Here is an 18,544-nt window from a genome sequence, read left to right as displayed (position 1 = left end):
TCGCATTTCCCTTAGGCGTATATTTCTCCATCCTTGCTATAATCAGTCGTGTTCCACTATTTGGTCATTCTATTTGATCTATATTACTTAATACATAGCATCACGGACAATCCAACTCTTAATCTTAATTTATGATTTGAAAGTCTCAAAGTAGTAATTATCTTGAGATGCATGGATCTAACATATCTATATAATTTTATGGTTTGATTTACTACTTATTTTTTTACCTAATATAGCCCTATTATAAGACCGAAAAAAATCCACTTCGACCCCCAATTATAAGAATAAGAAAAAACTCACTATTGACCAATTAAAAGAAGTTATTTTTGCAAAAAAAAAAAAAAAACTTAAGTATTTATCGGATTTATATTTTCTAAAGCACTTGGAACCATGACATTGTTTAGTTAAAAGGACTACCACTAAGTTATTCAATTTCAAGTGTAATCTAGGAAAATCGAAGATTATGTTTTTTTGTCAACCAGAGTGAGTATCACAAACATCATACCAATATTTGTGAAATTTGGAAGAATGTGCAAATTCTGAACATGAGAATATTGTTTATAGATATTTAAGTTTCGAATTCAATTTATGGAAATATTTGTCCAATATTAAATAGATAAAATCAACATGAAGCTTTAATATTTTTATGTTTCAACCATAACATTGACATTAGTGTAGTCATCGTGTAAGAATTCGAAAGTGTAAATTTCAGGTAAATCAAGCAATTCCTAATGCTCTATATTTTTATCATTACCAAAACAAATGTGTAAAACATAATACATGTATGAACATCAAATTGCAAGGGTGAAGCCTCATGTTTGCAATTAACTTACGATCAAAAGTCAAGAAGAAAAAAATAAAAACACTAATTAAAATGACATGGGTTAAAAAGCAGGTTTTTTTTTTTTGGACTGTAGATGACTGGTATATAACTTTTGAGAAGTAGGTTGCTTTCAAGATTTCTTATGTTGAAGCTTAATTTGTTCTCCTTTCCATAGCCACACTTTCAGATCTGAAAGAATATATATTAGAAAGTTTTGTGAAGATGTAATAATATTTAACAGATGATCAAAATCTATGATACTATAACATGATGATTTGAAATAAATAATTAAAACTCGAAAGAATCCTCCATGGAAATATCCGCTGACACTTAAAATCATAGAAAGTAGAAACACAAAAATTACAAACACCTATGAAATGAAATGATATAACATGATGATTTGAAATAAATAATTAAAACTCGAAAGAATGCTCCATGGAAATATCCGCTGACACTTAAAATCATAGAAAGTAGAAACACAAAAATTACATACACCTATGAAATGAAATGATCAGCAAGGTGGACAGCAAAACCATACAACAATGTTCCTGCTAATTCTTTTTAATTTATAAGCTCTTGAATACCTTGACATAAAAAATAACCTCTTTTATTATGTTGTAAACACCAACTTGATTTTTGAATCTCTTGTACATCAACAAACACTTTTTTTAATCAAATAGAACAGGACATGAGTAAACCAAATTCTGATGCTGATGTTTATGCATATAGTCAACTTAGAATAAAAAAGTACTGAACAATAAAGCTTACTGTCCAACTTCCCAACACATTAAGTTCAGTTCATGAATTGGATTTCTTAATTATATCTCCACCTGATTAATAGTGTTAAAGCATGTGAAACATTGCCTTTTAAAACCAATGCATCAAACAAAACTTTTATTCAAAAAGAAAACTTTACTTAGATTGTTGTGACATAGATTAGCTAATTGAGATGATAGGATTTTAGCTACTTTATAAGTTACAACCTCATAACTATAGCCTATTAAAAATTATGACTCATTTGGTTGAATCTTGATAATCATATACTATTGCATGGATTTACAAAAAAAAAAAAAAATAATCAAGAACTTATAGGGTAGATTGTTTAGAATAACCATCTTCAAATTCTACAAACATCTCAATATAGAGAATGGACAAATAAGTTACTTGAAATAATAAAATTAGATCTGAAATCATGATGGTTATTCACACTCTTGCCAGTTCTAATATATATAGTTAATTTTCTAGCATGTGAAACAAAAACCTACTGTCCATGAAAACCAAACCTACGGTAATGACATTATATGAAAAGCCACATGTAAAAGAAGAGAATCTTATACCTCAAATTATAAATTTGATCTGATGGACAAAGAAAGCAAATCCCATGCATATAAGGATCGATTGGCAAATTTCAACGTTTATATGATAAAGAACATTAGAGCATACAGGGATTCCGAAAGGTAGTTGCCGTAAACAAAATCCATCAGCATAAACAAACATGAATAATGCCAAGTAAATTAAAGAATTAAAGCAATTTGAAAATCATAAATTTGCAGAAATAAACCTTTAAAAAATTATAATTCACGATACCAAAATTTGTTGCTGACACTGTCACTGAAAATCAGAGTTTCCTATTCTGGACTGCATTTCTCTCTTTTGTCGCTATAGATAGTAGATATAACTACACTCCTAAGTGTGATTATGTAGATAAATGCATATTATGGAAAAGAATTAATGGACTATAATAAGATAAACAAAACACAACGATTCAAGATTAAACCAACAAACTACACCATGTTAACAACAAATCACTCAGTAAATTGAAACAAAATCAATAGGAAGGAGGGTTTCAAAAACATTAGTCAGACCTTTATATGAAAATCCTTAAATTAACAATTCCAAAATATTCCTTGCCATTGCTTCATAAAATTAAAATGATCTCATTAAAATTATTTCATGATATATTGATTTTGTCAAAAACTCAAAAGGCAGAAATAATTAAAAAAAAATTGATTCATACAATTTTATGAGAGAAAACGTACTGGGTTTGAGTAGCGGTCAAGGATTGAAATATCGTTAACAGACTTGGATGAATCTCTTTTCTTCACCCATAACAGTTTTTTAGTGTTTTGGGCCAAGATGTTGACAGATCCGGTCTTCTCTCATCTACTCGCAGCAACAATCTTCAGAGGAAGGTGGATTGCAGTGGAGGCGAAGAGGGTGGAAAGAATGGAAATTCAATTTTAAAATGTGCCATCAGCATACCATGCAGTCTCATCCCCTCGCTGATACTCTCTGTGTAGTCAAATAACATATGAAATCAAAATTGATATCAAATAATTTTCTAATGTCAAAACTAAACAAAATTCAATGATTTAGTTGCTGTCAATTTTATAGTGAATGATATGATACCATTATAGAAGCAAATCTAAGCATTACCTAAACTGTTGAAATCGAATCGTCTCCAAAATGTTATCCTTGTCCATTGGAGAAGAACAAACTTGCCATCACAATAGGTTGTTTGCTGTGAAAAAGGAAGACGCAGAAGAAGAAAAATAAGCCTAGGAATAGGGATCTTGATATTAACATTATGTATGTGAAGGAAGAATTAAAGAAAGAAACAGAGGAGCAAGGAGAAGATCAATAAGATAGGTGGTGAGAATTCATGAGGGAAGAGTATAAAGATCTTTTTTTAAGGAAGCCCATCAGGACATGAAAGAGCTTTAGCTTTGAAATTTGAAAACGTGTAGAGAGGATGGACTGCCCAACAAAACCTGTGCATGGGAAAACCACTAAACATTCATTGTTAATCTCAACACTAATGACTTGACGTTGGAAACTTGCAAGTTGTTGGAAGGGAAAAATTCAAATTCAAACATGAATGGTACTGGATGAAATTGTGGGGTAATTATTAGAGAGAAGATTTGAATTTCAAATTGATGTGATGATTAGGAGTAAGAGTCAGCAGCATTTATTATACGTGTAAGGCTTGCTAAAGAAGCCAAGTTAAGATGCTTAGGAGGGAAATTAGCATAGCAATTAGGGTTAAGCAATTGCTTGACCTAATTAGCTTTTAGAGTAAGTATGATTTATCATTTACTTATACTATTGAGAAATGCTAGCAACACACATTCTAACACACACTTTTCAATACACTCTCTTTGATTGGTTAAAATTTACGTTGAACCTACCAAACTTATACGAGACCCATATGATTTGATGGACCCATGTGAATTTAAACCAATCAAAAGGAGTGTGTTGAAAAGTGTGTGTTAGAATGTGTGTTGCTAGCATTCCTCTATATTATTTCCTTGTAAAATTATAGAAAGGATAATACTCATTCCGTCTCTAAATAAAAATTAGTTTGTGCACGATTACTAAGAAAATGATTAATTGTGTGGATTTCAATAGTAAAATTAGTACATCCTTCGGTCACTATTATAAGCAAAATTTCACTTTTTAGGTTAATTCAATAAATGATGTATATGGTATATTTAATGGACCACATACATTATCTATTGAATGAACCTAAAAAGTAGATTTTCGCTTATAATAGTGATCGGAGGGTGTATCATTTACTAAAATACATTTATTAATTGTAGTTAGTGGAGTAGTTAAGTTAGATGAAACTTAACAAATAAGGGTATAATAATAAAAAAATAATAAATGCTGCACTGGTATTCTAAAGTGACAATTATTTTGAGAAAAATATAAAATGCTAAAGTGACAATTATTTAGAGACAGATGGAGTAGTGATTTATCTTTGTAATATAAATCATTTTCGATTTTTTTTATTTAGATTTTGTACCTGTAAAATAAAGATTCTCCAAAATACTCATTTGATTGTATAATTAATTTTATTTTTCATTATTTTTATTAATACACGTGGCATTTATGGCAATTTTTTAAAAAAATTAAAATTAAAATTGAAATTCATTTTTTTTTTAATTTAGAACTAAAAAATAATTTAAGTTCCAGAATTTTGGATCTTAATTTTCAAGGTAAAAAAAATTATGAACTTTTTTACTAACTTTTTTTATGTTGAAAATTAAGTTCCAGAATTTTTATTTTTGCTAATTTTGAAAAATAAAATATGAATTTTTTTCCGAACTTTTTTTTTTCAAAAATTAATTTTCAGATTTTTAAAATTATTTTTTATTTCTAAATAAAAAATGAATTTATATTATTTTTTAAAAAAAATAGCAACAAATACCACATGTATCAATGAAAAACAAAATTAATTATATAGTCAGTGCGCCACGTCATCAGAAAAAGGTAATTCAACATGCCACATCATCATTTTTGCACAGCCAGATGGAACATGGGGGTATTTTGGAGAATCTTTATTTTGCAAGGACGGAATCTAAACAAAAAAATTTATAGGGGAAAAACTGGAAATGACCTATATTGTAGGGGGTAAAACACTATTAACCCTTATTGAAATTAAGAAAATTGATATTTGTATTAAAGTTGTTTGTAACCATTATTGTTTTTATACTTTATCTTTTTAAGATAGATAGTTATTTTATGTTTAACATGTTATTTATTGTTGATTTAATAAAAAAGATGTATAATAAATAGGGGTTTGTAGGTTCTTTCAAAAAAAAATAGGGGTTTGCAGGTAAAAATAATAATTAATGTAGTTGAAAATAACAAATGGGTATTATAAAAAGCGACGAAAAAAATACTCAAATGGTCTTTTTTATGTATTTTGTTCAAATCAAATACATCAACTTTTATTGACCTAACTTTCTTTTATATATATGATCGGATAAAGTATTAATTTGAACAAAGGGGGAGTATTAATTTGTTATTTTTCATTCAAGTTATAAATTTGTCATGTTTCATGTGAATATAATATCGTCACTGTGAAACTACAAACTAATCACTTGAATCATGTAAAACCGTGTTAACAATGTTCATTATCTAAGAGTTGAATTCGAACTAGTATTTCTAATTAAGTTAGAGAATATGTAACACCCATACTAGACGTATCTAGAAAGCCTAGCATGTGTGTTAAATTGATACTGGATACATTAAAAATATACAACATAAAATTTTACCGAATGAATAATATTTACATCAAGTCACGTTCGTATAAATCATAATACAATACAACTCATCCATACATAAAAATACATCCTCGATGTCCATAACGTCCTGCAGCTTTACGAACGAACCCCTGAAGTAATATTCATCCGGCTACGAACATGCATAATCATCCAGCTTATCTGAAACAAATAAGGATTGGGATGAGACATAATGTCTCAGTGAGTTCCCCTAAATCCTAGGCTATAGGCAACCTCAAGGGAAACCTACGGTCACCACGTGTCTACATTACTACCTGGCGGTTGATTATACGTGTGTGGGGACTTGCATGCTTAGACGGTAGTGCATACTATAGCCGTCATAATCTTATCTTACTTGTTATAGGCTTCTCATCTATACATGTCATGGCGGTTGAGGGAACCTAGACCGCATTGCCAAGTGTACGCTTACATAACAAGGCCTAAACATAAAATAACATAGCATATTCATGACATGATTCTAAATCGGACGATAAGGGGAAACCTAAGATCGTCACCGGTATCATATTCTTTACTTGCTCTATTCCATGCCTTATACTTGTCCTATAACATCTAATACTCTTGTTCTAGAACTTATTCATGCATGGAAATCATTCTTGCATTTCATATCATTATCATATTCATGAGAAACATAATCGTAGCTAAGTTCATTCATTAGGTTAGCATTGAACAAACAATTATTATCTTGATTCATTTTACGGATAGTCCCGGGTGGAGTAACCCGAGATCAATCCCATACATGACCGATGTACGTACATCGGACTCCCTCGGTGTCGTGCGGGTCCCTTGCGGCTTGAACTGTTCCCCTTAGGTCGAGAACCTCCCATATCCCCCTGGCGTGGATAACAAGAGACACGAGCACCTACGTCTTGTTTACTCAGTGACATGCGGGTCCCTTACGGCTTGAATCGTTCTCATTACGAGAACCCCTTGTATCCCCCTGATGTGGATAACAAGAGACATGTCACCTACACTTATTAAGTCATAGTCTTGTCGTTCGTATAGGTTAAACTTAATCATGCATACATGTTTACCTCAGAACCTTGATCGATCCGATTAATGGTAAAGTCCTACTTGTTCATGCTTGTACATACTTATTCATGGTGGAGAGATAAACTATCCTATCCACATCTTAACATACTTGTTCTATCATTCTTAATCATGTGCGAATATAATATACTTCGCGTCTTAACATCCTAGGATTTCTTGCTTAACTTGCTAGTTCTCGACTACTATGTCGAGGCTCTAGTTCTTCCCCTTTCTTAGTGCTTACTACCCGAAAGAATCGGCTTAAACTCTCTTGTGCCTATCTTGATGTACATGTTAAGATCACCATGATTCTTGATTCGATGATTGCTTGATGTTATGTGCATTGATTAGATGTTGTTTTGGGGTTACAAAGTTATAAAACGTTGAAAGAAAAGCTTCGGAATGCACCACGGACCCTAGAATGGACCAACAGGCCAAAAGCACATGGCCAAGGGCAGAGAGCTGCGCTAATAGCTCAGCTGGGGCGTAGATTTCGCTATTAGCGTAGATTTCGCTAATAGCGTGGTTCTTCGGGTCTGTGGTACAAATATTGCAATTTTTGACCCAAAACTCATCCTAATGGTTCCTGCAATGCACCAAAACATCCAGCAACATATATATACATAATAAAACATCTTTCATAGCAATATTAACATGTACAAATCAAGATTAAGGCAAGGGTATAAAATTCTCATATTTCCTAATCTTAACATAATTCATGTTTTCTTGCAAAATAAGCACATAATCCCAAGGGAGGGTTCTATCTAAGAACTCACATGATGTTTGCAGCACCTAACAAGCTTTGATCCATCTTGTTCAAGCTCAACCCTAACGAGGGAGGCGCAAATCTAGAGAGAAGGAGGAGAGAAATGTTTTTCCAAAACCTAGAGAGAGAAGTGAAATGGGAAAATGAATATTTTGGAACCAAACTTGCTTATATACTCCCTTGTGTGCAAATACCCAAAATACCCTTCGCCTTAGTCGCGTTTACCTGACACTGATACATAAGTCCATGCTTAACTGATATCACATAATATTAGCTTCCCTCGTACTTAACATTTTCGTCATCCTCGCTTTCCATGAATCTTAGTCCTCTGATACATTTAACAGATAAAATTTCCATTAACCGACGAACGGGATATTACAGAATATCTCTTATCAATAGACATGACATCGAGGTAGGGCGATGGCAGATTTTGCCTTCTATGAACATGTTGGGATTCATGTATCACCATACCCGTAACCATTTATAATAGGGGTAAAAAATATAACTCTTACCCATACCGTGACCGGTTTTGGGTATCCCGTTTCCGTACTTGGGCTGTATTTTATACTCTTTTTTTTATATCTTTCAAGTAGTTTTTCTAGATTAACCAAACAATTATCAAAACTAGAATCATACACAGAAAAATTATCCATGAAAACTTCCATTATATCTTCAATAAGATCAGAAAAGATAGACATCATGCAACACTGAAAAATAATGGGTCCATTACACAAAACTAAAATGCATTCTCCTATAGGCACAAAACCAAAATGCATCCTCATATAGGCATAAATGGCATAGGGGGGCAAGTAAGTGTAGTTTTATTTTCCTGACAAGGGCCCACATGTCACCGAACAATTACAACACCTTCTTTGATAACCTAAAGGTCGACAACATGACCTTCAATCCCTAAGATGAACGTCGCCAGATGCGTCCGTTGAACGACGTATGTTGGTACTCCAGTTGGATAAAATGATGCCAACAGATAGTTTATCGCCACTTGTAAGGGCATGTGATGAGGCGGTACAAATGTATTCAAACATGTTTATCTTTTTGAATTTGTATGGGTATTTTAACTTTTGAATGTTGAATGAAATACACATAGATTTTACGTTTTTTTGAATGTTTTAAGTGTATGCGAGTGGGTTGTGTCAATACATTGTGTTACATGCCCCTTTTTGTGTTTTGTATTTTGCTTTTGTCTTCAAGCCAGTTGGCTTCATATGTTTCGATCGAAGGATCACTTACTAGGTCTCGAACATTGGATCGTTTCAACCCACTTGGGTTGACTTGATGGTATTGACTTAGGACCTGAGAGTGCGCTCCTCCTCGAGGTCTCAAGTTCGATTCTCTTCGGTATCAATTTGGGTGAACTAATTTAACTTATTCAAAATAACATTGGATTGTTTCCCAGGTCCGAAAAGGTTCCGGGATCCAAATTCCCTGCTGTTATAAAAGCACACAATTGGACACTTTTTAAATCTTAGCCATTGATTTCAAATCAGACAGTTGAGATTAGACAATCATATATCAACTATAATCAATCTCAGACATTAGTTTTAGATCGGACGAACAGGATGAATAACCGTGTGGCATAATTGCATCGTTAAATCCAAATCTAAGGTACCAACCTATGAAGCCCGGATACTCCAAAACGAAGACGTACCCGTACCGGATACGTATCAGATACCGATACTCCACGGATACTCGCGGATACGCACCCACGAAGTATCCGAATTAATTATTTAAATTTAAAAAAAATATTTTAACGGATACTTATACGATACTCCGCAGATACACAAGGATACTTATAAGATACTTCACAGATACGTATCCTAGAAATAGATGAAGAGTAAAAAAGTGAGACAATGTTGTAAACATTCGGTGGAGATATATATGATTCAATTTTAGATATGCATCACTAGAATTGTTTCTCATGAACCGCTTAAAATTATACTTCTTATGAATGAAGGTAACGAGAGAGAGATGATTCAGTTAATCAACATTAGATAAAATTTGTGTTGAGTTCTTTTAATCAATGTTTATTTTCTTCAAGTATTTTACATACATATAAGTTTTAGTATAAAAAATTTGTTGGCGTATCCTAGCCGTATCGTATCCTAAATTTTAAAAAATTTGCGTATTCGCGTACCCGTATCGTACCCGTACCGGTATCCGTATCTGGGCTTCATAGGTACCAACCCCTTGGTAAGTTCCAAGAGGAGCATTTATGAGTTTCTGGGGGCCTATGAGCAATTGAACATATAGGGCGTTTTGAGCAACTTTTCCATCTTGGTAGCAACAAGTAAAAACGGTGTCGTATCAATCCAAACAAAAAGGCTTTTGTAAAACAGTTACGGCGAGGGAGGGAGAGTAGTAAGAAAGAATGGCGACGGAGCTTGAAGAACTAGTGAGCTTCTTATCTTCTCCATCACCACAGGTAATCAATCAAACTAACTTCTCCTTTTTTAATTCCACTTCAATTTTACACCTTCACAGTTGTTTTTAAACTGTATTTTTGTTTACTGGTACAGATCACGAAGGCTGCCGTTGACATAGTTCGCGGATTAACCGGCTCCGAGGAAGGCATACATTCTTTAGCTAACCAATCAAAAAGCTTGATTTCGGCTTTGTCCCGTCTCTTAACTGCGCCCAAGGTAACCAAAAACACGATTATAGAATTACACTGCGCCACTAGGCCTTTTTGGATGGCAGAACCAATACTCGTAAACACAACTTCACGGAGAAAGAGCATACGAAAAGGGGTGTGAAAAACCTACATCTTTAAAAACACTGTCTTTGAGAGAGAAAAAGTGAGAACAGTACTATGTGTCTACTTGGATTGACATATTTGAGTTTATCTTTTGATATAAACTTTTGCGAGATTGTTTGGTAGAACTTGTGAAAACAGCGTATGACATGTTGATAAGTTGGTTTCAGCTTATTTTTATAAGCCTCTAAGATAACTCATGAAACAACTTATAGCTTATACGAGAACAATTTAGGGCCTGTTTGGTTTGGCATATTTTTGAGTTTATGCAAATAAACAAGCTTTTACGTATTCATAAGCTTGTCAATGTAGTTTATGAAAAAACAGTTTATGAGAAGATATAGTTTTCGTTAGTAAGAACTTATGAATTAACATAAAAGCTTATTTATTTACATAAACTCAAAAATAAGTGAATCCAAATAGACCTTTAATTTAATTTTATATTTTGTTATATAAATAGCTTACACATAAGTGCTTATGATATAAGTTGCAAATTAAGTTTTTTTTTTTTTTTTAATAGAAGTTGCAAATTAAGTTGTTTATCCAAAGAGGACCTATATGCACTTTGGCTAAGTTTAGTGCTTTAGTTATTTGGTTGAGTATAGATGGATAAAATTGTAGACAAAATAGTTTAAATTAAGAGTAAAATTAGAAGGAAAAAAAAAAAGGATATACAAAAATATGGTATCATTTTTTTTTATGGGTATTGATTATTGATTGTTTTGGAGTTGATGATGATGGGGCGTGTTGTTTCAGGAAGTTTCTGAGGCTGCTGCTGAAGCTCTTGTGAACCTTTCGCAAAATTCGAATCTTGCGGAGGAGATGGTTCAGATGAGACTTGTTGAAACAACAATGGATGTTTTGTATAAGCCTGAGTGTTGTGTCACTCGTTTGCTTGTTATGCTTTTGGTTAATCTCACTCAACTTGATGCTGGTACTGATTCCTTGCTTCAGGTGTGCTTTTGTTTTTTATTTTCATTTGAAAGTTATTTAGACCGTTCCTTCAATTCAATTGGGAAAAACAAAATGGGTGAAGTTTTGGAAGTTGTCAAAATAATTTTTTGCTGTAATTATAATTACATATAACGGTCATGGTAACATTAAAAAAAAAAAGGGATTTGGCTCTTTTGAACTGGTTAATTGACCAGTATAATGAAGTAAGTAGTATCAATATGAATGAATGGACAAATCAACGGGTTGTATTTCAATGTATACTTGATTTGTCTTACATGTACACGTAATACCAATAATTGATATGTTCATCAACAATCAATGTAATTTACTTCTATCCTTTGAACCGAATTACTCATTTTAGAGGAGCTAAATATAAAAAATTACAAAACTATAGAATTTTACAAAGTTAAAGAAGGTAGACAGGGTAATCTTATTTGTTGTATTAGAGAAAAAAAAGGATTGGTTGTTTTTCCCTTGCTTGCTGTCAATTAACCATTCTCTTTTGGTTGTCAGATTGATGATGAGAAGGTGCGTGGATTATATGTTATGAAGCTTGTGAGGTCATTTTGTAGAACCACTCATGAGAAGGATGGTATGTCCCGATGAACTCATGTAACTAATTGTTTCGTCAGCATCGTCAAAGTTCTATTTTTTTTTTGTTTTTTTAATATTTTACTTTTTCCTTATTTTTTAAACCTTGTTCATAGACTAATGTCTACTGATTGTGGCCTGTTGGATCTCGTGGTATGTTATTGAATTATGAACACTTTTCTCTAGGCCGAGCAGATGAGGCACCTGTTACTTGAGGATTAATATTCAAATGTGTTTAAAATACAAAGATAATGATTGTAGAGAAACATATAACTTGGGTGTTCAATAGTTTGCGTATAGTATTACCTGAAAATATGTCATTTTAAGTTGTACTGTTGACGATGTTGAGAATTCTTCAGTAATTGCCGTGCTGATTCAACAAATTGTTTTTTACCAGATGATTCTTTTGAACATGTCGGTTCCATACTTGTTAACATCACAAAGCAGCGGGCAGGGAGGGAGCTTCTACTCGACCCAAAACGGGGTCTCTTGAAACAGATAATTAGACAGTTCGATTCAAACAGTTCATTGAGAAAGAAAGGGGTATATGCTAAATAACTGCGTCCTCATTGCTTTCAGTTTCCTAGTATGGAAAAATGTTTGAATAGTTTACTTTGAATTCTGGTGTGGTGTTTTAGAAGTATGCTATATTTAATTGATCTGATTTACAACTAGCTTTGAAAGAAGTGGTCATACGATGATTTACTATGTAGCACCGACACTTCAGATTGTCAGTGTGCATAAGTGTCCGACACTAACACTTGTGAGCTATAAAGCACGGACACGGACACTGACACGCCGACACAACTAATAATTTGAAAAAATCACATAATTCAGTGTAATTACAAGTGTCGATGTCGTGTCGGTGTTGGACGTGTGTCGTGTCCGACACCGGAACACGCCTAATCTGAGCAGTGTCCGTGCTTCATAGATGATTTATTGTATTCTCAGATTTCCTTGCTCATGGTCTGATGCTTGGCTAAGTCAAACATTGTGGCCCCTAAAAGGATTAATATCTTGTTTTTTTTAAAGCAAAACTAGAGTGCAAAAGCATCAAATGAGATAATAGAAATCCCTACTATATTGTCACCCCTTTTCTGCCACCTATCATTTGTAACAAGGATTATTTAAACTGACTATATAATGTGCAACTAATACATGGTCTTGAGTCTTGACTCTTGTTTGGTTCCTGGTGAATTTAAACTTGATGGATTTGCTTGAGTTGTGGCTTTATGTTAATTACTGGTTTCCTCGTACTATAGCATTGATTTTTGTGATTACATTCAGATATTATTACCAAGGGCTAAGCTTACAGTGGTAGTTATATTTTCGTTAATGTTAAAAATTGTATGGGCTAAACTTACCGAGGACCAATTTTTAATAGCTTGGATCATTGCTGATCTAAAAACTGTTGTGATATTGCTATCAGGTCTCTGGAACTATTCGCAACTGTTGTTTTGAAGCTGAGAATCAGCTACAGAATTTGCTTTTGGTATCTGAGTTTCTCTGGCCTGCATTACTTCTTCCGGTAGCCGGCAACAAGGTTATACACTCTACTTTTTCTGACCTCAAAGCATTATCGTTTGCATATTGAGGAATAGATTTTGTTCAACCGTGCCTGAAAGATATTTAAGTTCTCAAGATATTGAACTTAACCACTTTCCGCTTGATAATGCCTGTAGTTTGCTTTATGTCTATCTGATTTTCTTAGGATCCTTTCTTTGAGCTAGGCAGAATTTCTAGAATAATGGTATAAAAATAGATTCAAATGAATGAAGATTGCAAACAAATGAAGGATTTATTATTGGTGTAGGGAGATTGAAAGAGTCGATACAAAAGGTTTACAATGAAGATGATAACCTTGCACACAAGGCTACCCCAAAGGAGCACCCTCCTTTCACACTTGATAATTCTCTAGTCGCAAAATTTAATTATTCAAAGCTATCTTTCCCCTACCAATTGAGGATTATTTAAAGACTTTATAAGAATAACCAAAATAACAACCGTTAGCAACCACCTAACAAACTTATCAACTTACTAATTAACTTCTACCAACTAAATCTTAACTACTCTAATTATCCAATATTCTATATCCTAATGGATTATCTCCCGTGTCCATTTGGGTTTGTCCTTGTTTTGTTATGAGGTTAAAAAATCTTCACTGTGAATGTAATCTTGAGTACTTAAGTTTGTTTACTGTTTCATGTCTCATGTCACTTGCATTGATATAGTTATTTTTACGCAGATCTACAGTGAGGAGGACAGAAAAAAAATGCCACTTGAACTTGGGACTGCACTATCGATCGAACGTGAACCTGTTAATGATCCAGAAATTCGCACTCAAGTATTGGAAGCCATATACTTGATCTTATTGCAGGTAAATTTGAAAAAGTTTACTCTTTTTTCCCTTAAATTGTTCTATCTTCTTTGCTACATACTAGATTTGAAGACAAAATGGTTTCCTCTAATACGTGCTTATGGCCATTATACACCGAAACAATAGTCTCTCTCAGAATCTCAATCGAAAAATTGCTTTTTTTGTCCTTTGGATATTAGCTAGAACTTCTTATGTACTTAAAATTTGATAACCCCTACTTCATAAGTTTAGTATAAGAACTCTCATGTTAACTCAGAATTGTCCGAGTTTATGACTCCAAATATCGTGATGTAGTTAACTTGCTCAAAAATCATGTGTATAAAATGGAGTAAACTCATTCAAGTAGATTCATGTAGACTCACCTGGAATGAGAGCTCAAGGACAATTAAATGAGTCGTGGTATAATTACACATTTGGTCCCTGTAGTTTGAGCCATGTGCGACTTTGGTCCCTCTATTATTTCCGAGCGATTTTAGTCGCGCTAAAATTAATGAAATACGGTCCTACCATCAACTGTTTTAAATGGGTAAAGATGTTGGATCTGTGGGATCTTAAAAATGATTGAAAAAGAAGCCCCAAGTTCTTTTGTCCTTGTTTCTTGATGTGAATCATGGGGCAGGCAGGGGTATGGTTAATTGGTTCTAAGGAAGCATAAGTTTAATTTGTTTATGTGATTCTGGGTTTATGGAATTGAGTATGATAGGAGATGGAAAAAATTGGTATTTTTGTGTTTTTTTGTATTTCTTTGGATTTGTATTTTGAAAGAAAAAAAAATTCTGAAAAAATGTTGATATAGATTGAGGAAGAAGAAGAGAGAAGATGATGAAAAATAAAAAAAAATTAGGTGTTGACGGTTTACTATAGATACAATGGACATTCAATCGAATGGTTAAAATCAAATCAAAAAACGACACAGTTACTTATTTGACGGAAAGGACGTTTTTGAAATTTGTTTCAGAAGTTGAGGGACTAAAATGATGATTTTAAGACTTATGGGACCAAAATGAAAACTGAGAATTAGTTGAGGGACCATTGGATTAATTTAGCCTAAAATTTATTATTAGGATTTTTTCCTTTATTTTACCATTGGCCTAGTGGCCAACACATACTCAAATAAACACACAGGGAGGGGGAATGTGGTGACCCGAGTTCGAACCCGGGATTCGTCATAAAATGTTATCACAGCCTAACCACTGGGCTGTAATAGTGGGGATGTGATATTAGGGTTTTAAGAACTTTGGGATTTTTAATTTTAGTTCAATTTGACATTTTCATTTGTAAATTTTAATTAAATAAATGAAAAGGGATGAAAGGACTTGATTGAAACAATTAAAATGTGAGCGACTAAAATTGCTCGAAAAAATCTAGAGACCAAAGTTACAGCAAACTTGAGGGACCAAAATTATTATTAAGCCACGAGTTTTCAGCGGAATGTTTATTTTTCCCCAGATGTCTAGAATGACAGTGGTTCAGTTCTTATTAAAAAACCCAAAATGTAACGGATGAATGACAAGGTACCGAAGTGCACGAAACATAAGCCTCAGCTGCGAGGTCGAGCATCACAGGTTGTGACACCCACTCCCCCCAAATGCAAACGTGAACCCATCTGCAAAGGAGGTGGACATTGTTGCCCATATTCTCCAAGCATAAACAAAGTCGCAAACCAGAAAACATGAACAAAGATACCGTTTCAAGTTTGCGATTAACCCAACAGACTGATGAACCGGAAATTAGTTCCAGTGGGCTGAATCCAGCTCCAACGAGGTGAACAATCCCAACCAACTCTATAAACTGAAAGCTCTCCCTACGAGCTGAATCTAGTCCCATCATCCTTCACCTTTTAGTAATTTTGAGCTTCATGATTTGTCATTTTGTCTATCGATGTTGAGATGGTTTGTTATTTTTGTGAGCCGAGTTGTGTTATTATTTTTTAATTGGGAGTTGTGATGCCATGTTTACGACTTATGCATTTTGATTAGGTCTATGGTCTGGAGCTATGAACCATGCCTAGTTTATTAGTTGTTTACAGAATACTTATATTTTGTTTTGTTTTTCAACATAACTTTATTACTAAATTAGAATGTATATTTACTATGCACGTAGTAAATTGTGTTTTGATATGGATGCTATTATTATCTTGTATCACGGAAACTGTTACAACTTTACAAGTCTATGGATACTTCACGTAGTTCGATAACCTTGGGTGTTGGAAGTGGTTACTTTGGCAATGGAAATTTAAACCTCAGTCTGGCTTGATTAAATGATTGCTCCCACTCTTAATTTAAATACTCCCTCCGTTTCAAAATGAGTGTCGCTTTAGCCAAAAAAAATTGTTTCAAAATGAATGTCACTTTCAGTTTCCAATGCAATAATAACTTTTTCTTTTCAATTGTACCCTCCAATTAATACTCTGCACACTACTTCCAAAGTATTACTTTTAAAACTAGGGTTAATTATGTTTCTAGTCCCTATAAAATAGCGACCTTGTAAGTTTAGTCCCTACTTAATTTTAATAGCATTTTTAGTCCCTATAAAAAAAAATTTACTTATAATTTTAGTCCCTGCTAAAACAAAGTTTGATTAATTATCTTTAAACTCTTAAATTTTTGAACGATTTTTTGAACTGCCATTGTTTTGCAGGAGGCAGGTCGAAGAGCCTTTTGGTCTGTAAATGGGCCTAGAATAGTACAAGTCGGTTATGAAGACGAGGAAGATCCAAAAGTGATGGGAGCGTATGAGCAACTAGGATCCTTGGTAAATACTAGATATTCTATTTTATCAACAGAAAAATTATTGAACCTCCCCCACAATCCCCATCTTTATGTTGCTTTTCTAATTAATCATCTGCGTGTTACTGACTCTATTTTTTTGATCCAGTTGGTTAACGGCAGCGGTATGGAGGAACCATCCACTGAGACGACAGAGTAGTTACTTTATTTTTGTTTTATGTACTCAACACATATCTCCATAAGAACTCTAGTGTTGTAAAGGTCATTCAAGTCAAATTTTCCATTTTAAATTTGGAATTACCATATCTTTTAGGATACGTAAATTATGTGACTTAGAATAGCTTGTCAAAATTATTATACACACCGCAGAGTGAGCGGTAAATGCTCTTGATGTTACTAAAGTTTAGTTTGAGCTTTCAGTTGTATTTAGATTCTCCTCCATTGTTGCTAAACTTAGGAGGGAGTCCTCACCCATCTTCTTTCTGATGATTTCTCCATTGCCCGTGCCAAAGACTTTCCGTGTCAGTATCTCATAGGTGGTTACGACCACACGTAAGATGAGGCAAAGAAAATTGCTAACATGAAGACAAAAATACCTAAGGTCAGACATGGAAACTGCTGTGAAGCATAAAAGAAACCATGTGTTTTGTATTATAGGATTAATCTCATGAATCCTCAGCTCATTGCAAACAGGAATTCAAATGCTGGGGCTGTTACTACCGCTGATTACATCGAAGTGTGGTGTAGGCGGCAGAATGAGAGTGTTTGATGGTGGCAGTGGAGAAGTAACAAATACTCCTCTAGGATATTTGGTGTTGTTTTGTCGGGATCCTGATTTTAAAGGTTTCGATAGAATTTTGAAAGGGGTGTGTGAGGAGTTGAGAGGGAGTGGAATGTTGGAACGCGAGACCGAGAGGTTTGTTTTTTTTTTAATCTAAGTTACTAGCTCAACCTATACTTAGGATAAAAATTGAACAGGCAAATATGATATGATTAGTAATGTGATTTGTTTATCATACCAGTACATTGAATAGCAAATTTGAGGAGGATATGACAACCTTATATCATCTATGCTTACCCTAGCCATTAGTCTATTGGCCACATAATAGTGTCTCGTATAAACTCAACATCTTATTTTCAACTGCCTCAACACCAGAATAAAGGGTTGATGGTTGAGAGGGAGTGGAGAGAATAAAAGAAATGGTTTTAGAGATCAGTTAAATCCTCATTTTTTTTTCTTCTTCTAGAGTTGTTAATCTACATGATAATAAGTGTAACTCTATTAACCACATTTAAACCTTAATTACCTTGGAAGCTAAATACTCCATCCATTTCAAAATGAGTGTCGTTTTAGGTGTTTACACAGATATTAAGAAATGCAATGATTAAAAGAAAAAGAATGGTTATTTTACCAAATTATC

The 18,544-nt window shown here is 33.6% G+C and overlaps 1 protein-coding gene and 1 long non-coding RNA gene across 2 annotated transcripts; one reads left to right on the top strand and one right to left on the bottom strand.

Moving 5' to 3' along the window:
• Positions 1-639: 639 nt before the first annotated feature.
• Positions 640-3,718, bottom strand: LOC146899516 (uncharacterized). Its single transcript, XR_015022231.1, has 3 exons — positions 3,260-3,718; positions 2,161-3,115; positions 640-1,012 (listed from the first exon to the last, which is right to left on the bottom strand). It is a non-coding gene; the product is annotated as an uncharacterized LOC146899516 (long non-coding RNA).
• Positions 3,719-9,961: 6,243 nt separating this feature from the next.
• On the top strand, positions 9,962-17,552 carry LOC146899515 (ARM repeat superfamily protein). Its single transcript, XM_085731249.1, has 9 exons — positions 9,962-10,142; positions 10,237-10,359; positions 11,229-11,426; positions 11,940-12,018; positions 12,415-12,560; positions 13,447-13,560; positions 14,263-14,394; positions 17,035-17,148; positions 17,272-17,552. The coding sequence occupies exons 1-9, from the start codon at positions 10,089-10,091 to the stop codon at positions 17,320-17,322; spliced, it is 1,011 nt and encodes a 336-aa protein (XP_085587375.1). The 5' UTR covers positions 9,962-10,088; the 3' UTR covers positions 17,323-17,552.
• Positions 17,553-18,544: the final 992 nt, after the last annotated feature.

Source organism: Medicago sativa, chromosome 8 (genome assembly GCF_051527215.1).
Source record: "Medicago sativa cultivar Bolivia chromosome 8, Bolivia_mono, whole genome shotgun sequence".
Taxonomy (NCBI): domain Eukaryota; kingdom Viridiplantae; phylum Streptophyta; class Magnoliopsida; order Fabales; family Fabaceae; genus Medicago; species Medicago sativa.
Note: the sequence above shows the minus strand (reverse complement) of the source record. Positions and strands in the feature narration are given on the sequence as shown.

Coding starts and splice junctions, on each gene's coding strand:
- LOC146899515 (XM_085731249.1), top strand. CDS start 10,089: ATGGCGACGGAGCTTGAAGAACTAGTGAGCTTCTTATCTTCTCCATCA. Junction 14,395..17,034: donor TATACTTGATCTTATTGCAG/GTAAATTTGAAA, acceptor ATTGTTTTGCAG/GAGGCAGGTCGAAGAGCCTT. Junction 17,149..17,271: donor ATGAGCAACTAGGATCCTTG/GTAAATACTAGA, acceptor TTTTTGATCCAG/TTGGTTAACGGCAGCGGTAT.